General features: G+C 42.4%; 1 protein-coding gene across 7 annotated transcripts in view; it reads left to right on the top strand.

Annotated features, from left to right (window-relative positions):
- Positions 1–12,956, top strand: part of CRAMP1 (cramped chromatin regulator homolog 1) — a 49,539-nt gene that overhangs the window by 28,634 nt on the left and 7,949 nt on the right. For all 7 annotated transcript variants that reach the window (XR_012582977.1, XM_074553328.1, XM_074553326.1 and 4 more), the window contains exons 10-18: positions 975–2,234; positions 4,439–4,613; positions 6,763–6,944; positions 7,606–7,680; positions 8,897–8,978; positions 9,669–9,773; positions 10,421–10,599; positions 11,139–11,207; positions 12,512–12,746. Coding sequence is in view for 6 of the 7 variants with exons in the window: in XM_074553328.1 (XP_074409429.1) it covers positions 975–2,234; positions 4,439–4,613; positions 6,763–6,944; positions 7,606–7,680; positions 8,897–8,978; positions 9,669–9,773; positions 10,421–10,599; positions 11,139–11,207; positions 12,512–12,746 (2,362 nt within the window). In the remaining variant the exon portion in view is untranslated. The remainder of the gene's footprint in view (positions 1–974; positions 2,235–4,438; positions 4,614–6,762; positions 6,945–7,605; positions 7,681–8,896; positions 8,979–9,668; positions 9,774–10,420; positions 10,600–11,138; positions 11,208–12,511; positions 12,747–12,956) is intronic.

Consider the following 12,956-nt stretch of genomic DNA (forward strand, 5'->3'; position numbering starts at 1 on the left):
CTTCATAAATATGCCAGTCCCTGCTTAGTAAAGACATAGATAAAGTCTTAGCATCACTAGTGGAAGCTTTTGTGGGAGATCCCATAGTGTTCTGCTTTTACCTCAGCTCTTCTCTGTTATGATCCCGTAAAAGCTAGTTAAGAAAAAATGATATTCCTGACTTTATTTAGTTTCCTTAAACTGTGATCTTAGTCTGGTTCATTATCACTGGGTGACCCCAATACAGCCTGGATAATAACTGTCTATTCTGTTTCCAGTTTCAGCCAAGAGATTATGGACAGATCTTTGCACTTTGTGCAGTTTCACCAATACAGGCTTAAGCTTCTTGTTGAGGTAGCTGCTGCTTCCTGCAATGTATATCTGCACTGTCTGAGCCATACAGTGTTCAGGGTGTCCCTGCCTCTGAAATTTGATCCATGCAATAGAAAGATTTGTGAGTTAGCAACTGTTCCGTTCTGAACCTAGTCCTTCTGACTTGTGGGTTTTATCCACTTCTTTGGCCTTTCATTCAGGCTTTTCTGTTTAATTTGTGAGCCTGGAAGAAGCAGAGGCATAGCACTTGAAACTGAAGGATGTCAGAGTGTGTAAGGTGGAGTTTGCTGCACTCATGAGAGGCTGCTTTGCTGTGCAGTGTTAGAGGTTTTGCAGTGTTAGAGGTTTTTTGGGGATTTGTTGATTGGGTTTTGTTTTTTATTTACAATTACAGTGGTGTGTGAAACAGGGAGGTAATTTTGTTTGGAATGGATATTTGGGCTTGTAGCAGGTCTTCACTGCAGTCTTTATCACCACAAAGAACCTAATTTCTGATTACAGTTGTCTTCACTATAATCTGTGCAAATAGAGAACATATCCTCAATCAGCTAGATTTTCTTTTATTTTCTTTTTTTTTTCTTTTTAACTTGCAAAATAGGCTCCCAGGTGCTTTTTTGGAAGGGGCAAATGACTGTTACATTCTTTGACACGTCTTTTTTTAGCGTAAAACACTTGAAGAACAGCAACTTCGAGACTCCAGAGACTCAGAAGCAAGAGGCAGCTTCTCAGAGGAGAAAGTGATGCTCCATCTCTTTCCAGGGGAGAACTGTACCATCACTCCACTGCCTGGGGTAGCCAGAGTGGTCCACTCCAAGGCCTTCTGTACTGTGCATTGGCAGGAAACGGGCAAATGCAAACAGAACGCAAAAGACTCTCACTTACTTCCCCCTGCCCAAATCCTTGGCATACAGAGTGGTCAGGGGACAGCAAGGGGACAGCTGAAATACCTGCGGGGGATGGAAGGTAAGGGTGTGGGAAGGGGAGAAAGCACTACAGAGCCCAGCAGAACCTTGCAGCCTACAAGTGAAGTTTCTGCAAGCACTGAAGATGGTGCCTCAGAGCCCGTCCTGGTGGAAGGAATAGCCTCAAATCTTGGCATCACTAATTCCCTCCAGAAACCACCTTCTGGACTTCAGGATCCAGGAGGGCACCAGGAAAAGCTGAGCTCAGTGGCCTCCTGCATGGAGGGCAGGGAGGCCCTGGCTAGTGACCAGGCAGGTGTGCTGCCTTCGTGCAGCACAGAGTGTGCTTGCAGCAGGATCCCTGATGTGGAGGAGCTCTCCCTGCTTGATCCATTCCCACGGTACATGAAGTCCTGCCAGGACCTAATCGTCCCAGAGAAATGTTCCTGCACAGACAAACTGCACGGGAAAGACTCTGCTTCAGCAGCTGGTAATGCTTCTCCAGTGGCTTTTCCAAGCAGGAGGAGTGCAGAAACCTCTGACTCTTGTTCCCAGCTACTGAGAGGTGGTGTGGCTTCCCCTGGCAGCAGTAGATATGAAACTCAGGCGAGCCACAGCCAGGGCCAGCAGCTTGATGCTTGTACCAAGGATATCACGGATGCAGTAATGGAGGATTCTCAAGAGAAGCTGGGCTCCTCGTTTCCACCTACACCTCAGGGACAATCCAGTACAAAGTCTCTCAAGGATGACCCAAGTCGGCTCTCCCAACAAGTTAGAGAAGAAGGATGGAGTCTGCGAACCTCTGAGAGCCTTACACTGGCTGAAGTCTACCTCATGATGGGCAAACCGAACAAGCTGCAGCTGGAATATGACTGGTTGGCTGTCTTGGAGCCAGAAACCCAGCATGCTAGAGAGCAGGTATCTGAGTCAAGTGCTGTCCCTGCATGCTCTACCTTGCACAAGCAGAGACTCTTGAATTGCCTTCTGAGACTCATCTCTACTGAAGTCAATCCCAAACCAGTAAGTGGCTCTTGTTCATGCTCCAGATGCTAAACTCTAGTTTCATTTGGGGAATAATTGCCCAGTTGTGCATTTGCAATAAATTCGTAGCTAGCCATGTCAAGAGCTTTGGAGATTCCTGTGTTTAAATTATACAAAAACCACCACACAAGACAGCTGGCTACAGAGTGGACTTTGCTTCAATATGCTTTGTACACTGTCTTTTAGCTTCTAGTTTGCTGTGAGTCTCGTTGGTGTTCCAGTGAACATTTAACAGGATTACTCAAAAGATCAGTTCTGAGGTGAGGTGCCTTCTGCTCTCTCTCAGATTCTTGGAACCTTAAAACAGCCCAGATTGGAAGGGGCCTTGGAAGATCATCTAATCCAATCTTTTGTGGGAAATGGAGCCTGGATGAGATTATTATTGCACATGAAAACTGCATTGATTTTCAATATTTATTCAAATTACACAGTGTGAGAGTGAAAAGAAAGTATTTCTTCAGAACAGCAGAGTCAATAGAACTGGGCCTGCCTCAGCTGATTTGTGTAAAAGTTCCCAGACTCCAGGATAGCTGTTCAACAGTCCCAGTTCTTAGGCAGACCTTAGGGAATAAACTTGCTTTCCTTCTTGTGCTTTGTAAACCTGTATTTAAGAATTGCCCCAATGATACCTGGGCAGCCAATTCCCCCTAGTGCAGCCAATTGAAACTTCGTAAAACATCTTTTAAAAAGACACAGAGTTTAGCAGATCTACTCAAAGGCCTCTGGTAGATATGATGAGCTAAAGATTCTGTTCCACCCAGGATGCTAATGTATCACTGTTCCCAAACACAGAGTTCTTTAATCCTTGTTTGTTGGTGATTTAACTCCATTCAAAGTTCCTTTTGATTCTGATTCTACAGACATGGAATGAAGAATTTTATAAATTTAAACCCATCTTTGTTCAGATGCAGCTCCAGATATTGACCTTGTTTAAACTGCAAAGGCCTTTGGTCTGACAACTCACAGATCTGGGCTGCTGTCTCCTCTTTGGCATCTACTTTTACTTCTGGTGACACAGGTGACAGTTAGGCATGACATGATGAAACAGTCACAAACTATAAAGAAGGACATCCCTGAGACCTGGGGGGAGAGGAATTGAAGAGTGGGGGAGGAACCAGCAGTTAGGATTTGCATGTGTTTTTCTGTCACTTTCACACTCTTGGCTGTCTTATAGTAGCATAGCACTACTGAACAATCAAGGAGCTCTTTAAGGATATATACTATATTGTACATTCCAGCAAAAAAAAAAAAAAAGGAACACAACCTTTAATTTGTCAAATACCACTTTATTTTCACTGTTTTTCAGAAAAACATATTCTCCTTGAAACATGAACATTGTGGCACTGATATTGCAAAGGCCAGGAAGATATTTACAGCCTCACTGAAAGCACTGTAGATGTCTTGAAAGTTGCATTTCATCAAATAATGACAGGAACTATGGTGTTTTTGCCACAGGATATTTTAAGAGGAAGGATTGATTGTGTGCATGCCTGCTGTTTTCTCCAGATAATCTGTAACAGCCAAAGTAACCAGCTGTGCTGTGGTTCATTCTTTAAATGAAAATCATCAGCATAAAATAAACTCTGAAGTGGCATTGCAGTTGAGCAGTGGGCATAATTTTAAGCCTGTGATTGCTTAAAATTAATTTAAAAGGGAGGGTTTTCTAGAAGACAGTTTAAATAACTTAATGAAACAACTGGATTGGTCTGTAAAATTATCGATGCACATGTGTCTCTTGTTAGTGCTGTGTTACAATGGGAAAGAGAAGGGAAAAAATTCAAAACTCTACTTGATTAGAATTAAGAGAGAATTAAAATGTTTTTGTCTGCTCTCACCAGAGCAGCCCTCTGTATGGAGTTTATGAAAAATAGCTTTGCACTGAATTAAAACCAAAACTGTTTTTTTCTCTTTCTTTCTATCCCGTGGTGATCCAGCACGTTGTGTGAAGATTGTTGAGTGTCAACTCAATTGTAACATAAATTAATGTATTGAATTGGTGACATCCAACAATGCTAAATGGGCAGGAAGGTAATTTCAGCTGCCCCTCACGCCCACTAGGAGATACTGCTTACAGTACTTTAAGGTGTTGTAGGATGACAGATTTTAAGTTTTCCTAAGTACAGTGAGTTTCACAATACATTTGTTGTACCAGCACAAACTGTTCGTTTGATGTGCATTTTCAGATGCCCGAGATGAGCTCTATTGCCACGTCACCCATAAAGCCTACTCAGGAGGAGCAGGCCCTGACTCCCCCAGGGAAGGTGATTGCCCTCAACGCCAGGAGCCCCGGCTGCGCACGGAACCAGTCTGCCCTTCGCAACAAGACTTTTTCTCCTGGTGCTGCTTCCAGCTCCTCAGGTGAGCATTCCTACAAATCCACTTGATGAAATCAACTCACTAATACCTCACACCATAATGAGAACTTCCCAGAGATCAAACACTGGAAGAAATATTTCCTAGGAACTTCACTGTCTGAGAACATCGGTGTGTGCTAATTTGCTTTAGAATTGTCCTAAGTCCAGTGCTGCTTTGAATCTTGAATAACAATGCACATCAGTAATGCAGTTCACAATCCAGAAGAACTCTCCTTGATCACTCTTACGGAAGATGCTTGGGTTTTTTTGGGAGCTGTGTCATGATTTAGTCCCAGCCAGCAGCTCAGCCCCATGCAGCTGCTTAGTTACTCCCCTCTGGTGGAATGGGGGAGAACTGAAAGAGTAAAACTGAGAGAACTCATGCTTTGAAATAAAAACAGTTTATTAGGGAAAGCAAATGCTGTGCATGCAAAGCAGAGCAAGGAATTTGTTCCCTGCTTCCCCTGGGCAGGCAGGTGTTCAACCATCCACAAGACAGCAGGGCTGCATCATATGTAACAGTAACTTGGGAAGGCAAATGCCATCACTCTGAATGTCCTCCCCATTCCTCCTTCTTTCCCCAGCTCCTTATGCTAAGCATGACCCCCCCATGGTGTGGGATATCACTGTGGTCAGCTGGGATCAGCTGTCCTGGCTGTGCCCCCTCACTGGCAGTGTGGGGTGGGGAACAGCAAAGGCCTTGACCAGTGTAAATCCTGCTCAGGAGTAACTAAAGCATCCCTGAGTTATGAGCACTGTTTGCAACGCAAATCCAAAACTGCCACTGAAGAAAATTGACCCCCTCCCAGCCTGAACCAGTACGTGCTGACTGGCACAAGGTGTGAGATCTCAAGAGAATATCAGCTTACAAAACAGGCAAGTAAATGCCCAGTGTAAAATCTGTTGATAAATATTTACAGAAAATTTTCTGTGCCATCCTGCCACTATGGTTTTAAATTAAATTCTTCCCTGTGAGGGTGGTGAGGCCTGGCACAGGTTGCCCAGAGAAGTTGTGTCCGCCCCGGATGCCTGGCAGTGTTCAAGGCCACGTTGGATGGGGCTTGGAGCAACCTGGGGTAGGGAAGTTGTCCCTGCCCATGACAGAGGGTGGAGTGAGATGAGCTTCAAGGTCTCTTCTGACCCAAATCAGTTGTGTGATTCTATGATTATAAGATAGAGAATGATTATGAATTGCCTTTTCTTTAATAGTCGGTATGGCTGCTGTAACCTGCAGCCATGCAGGCCAAGAATTTTGGTTCTGTGCTTCAGCCCAGTTGCATTTGCCACCAAATGTTTATGCTTTCAGGAAAGTTTGTGATGGTGCTGGGATTACTGGGACCAGTTGTGATTTTTAGGCAGTCCTTTTCACATCCCTGCTCTGAGAAGCAGTGAACCCAGGAGCAGGTTAACTGGGTTAACTGGTGCTGGTAAGCCCCTGTGTGCATCTTGGCTACCTCAGAGTGACAGGCTAACAATGCTGGCTTTCATCCAAGCTGGCTGTGTGCAGAGGGAAATCCTACCACATTTTTTTTAAATTTAAACATAAATAGAGAAGTTTCACTCAGACAAGTTACCATTATTTCACTGTGCCAGATGTATTTTGAAGACAGACTGTCTTTGGGAAGGTCTTTGGTAAATTGATCTCCGCTCCATCACCAGATTGATATTATTGGGATTCCACTTCAAATTACTATAGGGAAAGAAGGGATGGGGAGAGTAAATAAATCATAAACACTGTAAAATGGCTCTGTGTTTGTATTACCTTCCCCTACATAAGAAATGGTAGATAGAGTTTGTTTACTGTGATAGGCCCTCAGGTATGCCTACAAGCCGAACAGATAAACTGATTATCACAGCCTATGTGGGGCTGAAAATAGGGCTCAATTCTAGTTTCTTCAGTAGTGTACAATTACATTGACTCCCATACTTCGAAGAATTCAAAGCAAGTGAATATTAGTGGTGTTCATAGCAGGTAAATACTGTCAGTTTGCAGGTGGGACAGCTGAAATATGGAAATATTCCTGATTTTGGAAACAGCTGGTGCCAAAGCCTGAATCCTTAAGTCCCAGCTCTCTACGACCCTTCAGCTACTAAAGAGTTATTTCTTTTTGTTTTCACTTTATTTAATTTAAATTGCTGTTAAAATATTCTAGGTTTGAGAAACCTCCCTAGACCTCTCTTGGTGGCTAGTCCTTCAAGTTCTGGGAGCACGGAGGCCGACAGTGGGCTGTTTGCAGTCCCTACAACCCTGCCCCCCAACAGCCGCCATGGGAAACTGTTCCTGCCCAGCAAGGAAGCCGAGCTGACCTTCCGGCAGCACCTGGACACCATCAGTGTAAGTGAGAATAGAAAATGCAGCATGGTGTGCATGAGCCAGCTTCCAGGAGGTATCACAGGGATGCTGAATTCCTCAGAAAGTATGGGCTGCCCTGTGAAGCAGTGCTTCGTATCATGTTTAAGTTTAACATTGTATTAAATGAGCTGAGTGAGATTTTAACTATGTAACTGTGCTTTGAACTGACATTACTTTTTCGGGTAATTCAGGTAATTCAAATCTGAATACTATCCCACAGCTTGATGACACTTATTTGCTGTCTAATTAAGTTGCTCCAGCAAATATATGTGCTAGATTTAGCAAAAACTTATCCCCTTCTCATATGTAGCTGTTTTTAACATAGCCTCATTGCTGTACATAAGTCAAATTCTAATTTTTATGTACACAATCTCAGTAAGAATTTTGTAGGAAGCTGAAGTAGTTGGTAATAAAATGGCTTTTTGGGACAAAGCTTTATCTCCATAAAAAAAGAAGAAAAAATACATCCTTGGTGGAAAATATTCTGACTCTAGCAGGAAGGATATGGTGCTATCTGAAACAAAACATATTATTCTGGTTAATTCTTAATTTATCTTTATCAAAAATAAGAATTTGGGGGATATAATTTATTCTGGTTCTGGATGCTTAAAATGCTTGTAATGCATTTCCTGTTGTTGTCCAGATGCAGTCGGACTTCTTCCTTCCAAAGCCCAGGAAGCTGCGGAACAGGCACTTGCGGAAGCCACTGGTAGTACAGGTCAGAGCAAAGTGTAAATGCCTGTTTTGCTCCCTGAGGATCAGTAAGGCTGTAGTAATTTGTACATAACAAAAAAACCCCTGAATTTCCCTCATGCATCCACTGGAAATATAAAGCTGAAATTATGAAGGAATAAACACTTCAGTCTCTAGTGTAACTCGCCATATTACATTCCCTGTATGAAGAATATCAACAACAGTGGAAGTCCAGTGCCTAAGGTAGTTTGGAGAAATAAAAATCCTCTGGAAGAGGCTTTTGAAACCTGGAAGCAGGTTCTGCTACCTGGGCCTTCTGGCACTGAGGCGTAGGCAGTGTTGTCCCTGTACTGTCCTGTGCTGGCAGTGTTGGAGCTGGCAGCCCTCTTAAGTACAAAATTTTCCTTTCTATCCTTTTCCTGCTTCCTGCTCAGTAGTGGCTGTTAAACTGTGGTGGATATAAGCCTCTGTAGTGAAATAAGCCATAACACATGCTAAAGGAACAATGATTCTTGGGGAAAAATGTGACTTGGAAAAAGATGTATGGAAGGAATGGCCAGTTGTTGTGGTGCTTTGGTGACAGACAGGTATTACCCTCCTTCGGACTGCTCTGTTAACCCTGGGAAAAGGCACATGTGACAGGGACACCAGAGGCAGGTGAGAAAAAGAAATCTGAAACCTGATTAATAGTAACCTGGGGAAAACAAAGTTCACAAGTGTCACTATACCATTTTTTTTCTCTTCTGTTTTGTATAAGAGTAGGGGATGCAGAAATTACCCCTGGACTATTTTTGATCCTGACATCTTCAGATCTGGGCAGTTTCATGTGTTTTAAGAGCTCCCAAGCACACACAGCTGTCTCGCTCATCTACACTTGCTGAATTTTCAGGGCAGATCAGTTTGTACACAGACTAGGTACCATGCTTAAAATCACTTTAAAAGAGAGATTTGTAAATCACTGCAAGTATAATCAGAGAGGATTATAGTTCTAATCATCCTTTCTCTGAGAATTTTCCATGTGGAAATAATTTGTTTTAGTAGTTCACAGAGAAAACACATCATTTCTTTCTGCAGCTTTTTTCTCAAGAGCACACTGATCACATTGCTGTGTCTGATGCATGATAGTAATGCTACAGAAATACTCTGCTATTCTGGAAGGTCTTGTGAATTCCTGCAACTTACACAATGAGTGTTACTCTCTGTGTTTAAATCTGTTCTGGTTTATTGTTTCTCTCACATAGAGAACACTGCTCCCTAGACCGTCTGGAAATCCGTCCCAGCATGTCTGTTCCTTTTCTATCTTATCCAACTCATCCATTACAGGTGAGTCTAGCACTTCTACAAACTGAAAAGTGTCCCTTAAAACTGCATAAAGAGGTAATTTCTAAAAAGAAGAAAATACTCTTTTGAAATGACAGTGTCACTAGCCTTCAGGATGATGGAATTGCTCTCCTGGGTCATTGTGAAGCAAGTTGTGCTTTTTATAAAATTTTTTTCTTCAATTTCCCAAGATTGAAATCACAGAAGAGCAAGGAGTTCTCAACAGGAAGATGAAATTTGGAATAAAATACTTAGACAGGAATTTTTGTTCTGTAGGGTGTAATAATTTGTCTAGATTTTATATTGGACGTAGCCTAGTACCTGGGATACTGTCTAAATTTTATACAGCATAAGCAATATACTGCCCATATGTCCTTTTCTGCTGGTGCACTCTTGAGTGCAGTGGTAGTACAGGTGATCCCCCATGAAAAGCAGCATGAGGCCTGAAGAGTTGTCTTCACTGACAGCATGAGAGCAGCTCCAACAGCACAGCAGCGCTCGCTGTTGCGTGTCCGTGGCAAGACAACTGCTTAGCTCACATCACTGTTTTAGTGCTATTCCATCACCTCCACTACTTGCATTCCTGCAGCTTGCTGCTGTTTAGAATTTATTTGCTTCCATTGAATTGTGTTGTGTTCTGCTTTAAAGGTGTTAGATTTCATTTGCCTGACAGGTATTAATGCTTCTCCCCAGGGAGAGGTTCGTTTCGGCCAATCCAGTCCTCGCTGACTAAAGCTGCTGTTTCTCGTCCAATTGTGCCCAAAGTTCTTCCAACACAGGCCACCAACCATCTGTCTAGTAAGTAATTCTGAATTCTGCAATAAAACCCATGCTGGTGTCTTCCAGGCAGGTACTGTTTCACAGTAGAGAGTGGGTTCCATAATTAGAACAATTAATGAGGTTAAAACAGTGACTGCATCTATGTTTTACCTAGAGGATTCTTTTGAGATGAGAAGACATTCAGATGTTTGAAGTGAATTTTAAAAGGTCTGGGTGAGGTTGACCCTTACAACAACCTACAATTTTTACACAGAGTCTACATGGCTGTCAGAGGCAAGATAACAAAATAAGGCTCTTTTGTTTCTAGACCTCCTCTAGTAACCCATAGAAAATTTCTGGAAATTGCATAATTACTTAGCAATTTGGAGGACAAAAAGAAAAAAAATAGAAGAATGGAAGGGGAACTGGGATGTTTCTCAGCTATTTTGATATACCTAGTAAGAGGTTGGAACAGGGCAGAAAAGTTAAACATTTTAGCTAAAAGCAGTGTTACACTTGGTGCAGAGAAGCAGCTGACCCAGATGATCAGATCATTACCATTGCCGCTTTTTTACATAGGCGCAGTTTTGACTCTGGGTAAGTTTAAAAAAATCATCTTTTAGAGAATCATAACAAAGGGAAGAAGAAGCTTGTAATATGTTTTTTGGTGTTTTGTCTCACCCAAGGTGCTATTGACTTGGCAGCTAAAAGTGCTGGCATTATCCCTGGCAGTCCCATGCCTGTCCTGGATGCAGATGGTTTGCCAGGCGTGTCTCCATTGTCACCGGATGCAGTGCCCACAGTAGTGACAGGGCAGGAGCCAGCAACAGCACATCAGAATGGAGGCTCCATCACCACTGTGGAGGTCAGAGGCTCTTAAACAAGCTTTTTTCAAGTGTTTAACTGTCTTGTTCTTTCATTGTATAAGAAAGCTGTATTATTATGATTCCTCAGTGAGCTTTCTCCTGGGGCTTGCTGTTAGACACTGCTGTCATGGCAGACCCAGTCTGTGTTGTGTACTATGTATTTGCTGTCGAGGGATCAAAGCATCATCTCATTGAATGAATTTCCTTCCTGTAAAATGGGTTGCAGCTGGTAGAGCATTGAACTTGGCAATCCAGAAATCTCGCTTGAAAAAAAAATTATGGCATTTCAGAAATTCAGGAGGGAATCTGGGGCAAAACATGGACTTTTTGGGATTGTATTTGGAATGGAAACTGTAATTTCTCCTTGCTGTTGCTTTCATTGAGACCCAGACACATGCTAGTCCATGTCATGTTCTGAGGGAGTTGATGTACCATTTTGAAAGACATGAGATATATGAGGCGCACAGATGAATGGTAATAGGCCTTTATCTCTTCCCTCCCCAGCTGGTCACTCACGTGGTTTCTGTTGTGCTTGCAGGGCTCAGGCCCAGCGTGCCGGGTGCCGTACATCAGCCTGCCCACCCGGGCCGAGCAGGATGGCTTCCAGGTACGCTGTGTGCTGGGGGAACAGTGCTCTGCAATGGGTAATGTTCTGTGAAAAATACCACTGGTATTGCTGGTTAAAACTCTGTACTCCCAGGTAATTGTGCACCACTGGTTTCTAGTGGAAATGAAATCCAATGAAATCCTTAACATCTGAAGAAGTTTAAAGAAATATAGGAAAGCTGCTTAAATATGTGTGTGTGCCATTCCCTAAAATCAAAGTGATGCTGACAGTCCCTGATCTGTGAGGGACAAACAAACTTTACATATCTCTTAATAGAGTGGAGGAGTTTATAATCACTCTGCTATATCTATGTGCATATTTTAGACATCACAAGGGTTCATTTCAGCAGTTTGCAGTCCTGCTGCCTCCATGTAGCTAAAGGAGGGTTATTAGGACTAAAATTGTGATTGTAATGTCAGCATCCTTTCCAGAAATTCACTGTTCATTGTACAGGATCCAGTGAGACATAGATACTTAAAGAGTAACTGTGATGGCACTATTGTAGGAGTGTTGTCATCCTGTCCCCTGACTCTTTCTCCACTGGGATCCAGGACCTGGTGCTGGAATTTTAGGCCTCATGATACAGTCTCTTCTTTTCTTCAGTGAAGCACTTTCCATGCTCACTGTGATGCCTGCATGTGAAAAAATTAGTTTGATTGGAGAGCATAAAGGAGATAAGGATTTTTTAAGATGTTAGGACATGAACCTATGAGGCATTTATTGTGGTAGTGGGGCCTTGGGTTCTGGTTCTTGCTGTTACGACGGCTGTGTATACACTGCACCAAAAAAAGTTACAGTTCTACTATGAGGTACTGGTAATGAGACTCCTTAAAGATCAGTTGAATTTTGGAAAGTCTGGCTGTAAAAAGTGAATAAATGTGAGTTACCAGTTTAAAATATGTGTATTCCCTTCCAGAAGTTAAAGGGTTTTGCCTACACAAAGTCAAATTAATAGATATTTATTGGGAGCTGTCTTGTAGATATATCAAAATTATGTTAATTTTAAGATTGTGCTTGTTCTGTTATGTAGGCTGTCTTTGGAATGTTATAGTTTCATATTTTTTCAGATTATTTGGCAGGATATGGGCTGAAGCATATTTGTTTATGCTTACAGGTACTTTTCATTAAAATAATACAGATTTATTATATAAATAGTATGTTCCTCTAATTTAGGCATAATATCTACTGGGTTTTTTCCCTTAGAAGTCTGGTTTTAATCTGATGCTCAGGAGTCAAAATGTGCCTTTTTAGTTTCCTGATTTCTTAATAAATTTATGAACACCTAATTCCATTTTTTGTAACAGGGTTCATCAGTCCTTTCCATGCCAGAACTGGCCAAGACTTCTCTCCAGAATGGTCTGTCCACCCCTCCTCTTCCCTCATCAGAAGCTTCCAGTACTCGGCTCTCTCCTCCCAATGTTTCTGCTCTCTTGGATATTTCCCTGCCTGGACCACCTGAAGATGTGCTTTCCCAAGGCGAACCTGCCACTCAGATCAGTGATTCCATCATTGAAATTGCCATTAGCTCTGGCCAATACAGTAAGTCTAAGACTAGCTAAAGTCTGCCTATCAACTTTAAAAAAATTCCTGACATCTTACATAGCAGCAGAAACTTTTCCAGGAAGGAGTTCTTGGGTTATGAGGTTTTTGTGGGTTTGTTTTTTGTTTGTTTGTTTGTTTCCAGATACCTGTTGGAAATAAAATTCTGTGCCTGACCTTTATTTTCTAGCAAATATGGGGCAGGGGGAG

The sequence above is a fragment of the Zonotrichia albicollis genome, chromosome 16, assembly GCF_047830755.1.
Source record: "Zonotrichia albicollis isolate bZonAlb1 chromosome 16, bZonAlb1.hap1, whole genome shotgun sequence".
Taxonomy (NCBI): domain Eukaryota; kingdom Metazoa; phylum Chordata; class Aves; order Passeriformes; family Passerellidae; genus Zonotrichia; species Zonotrichia albicollis.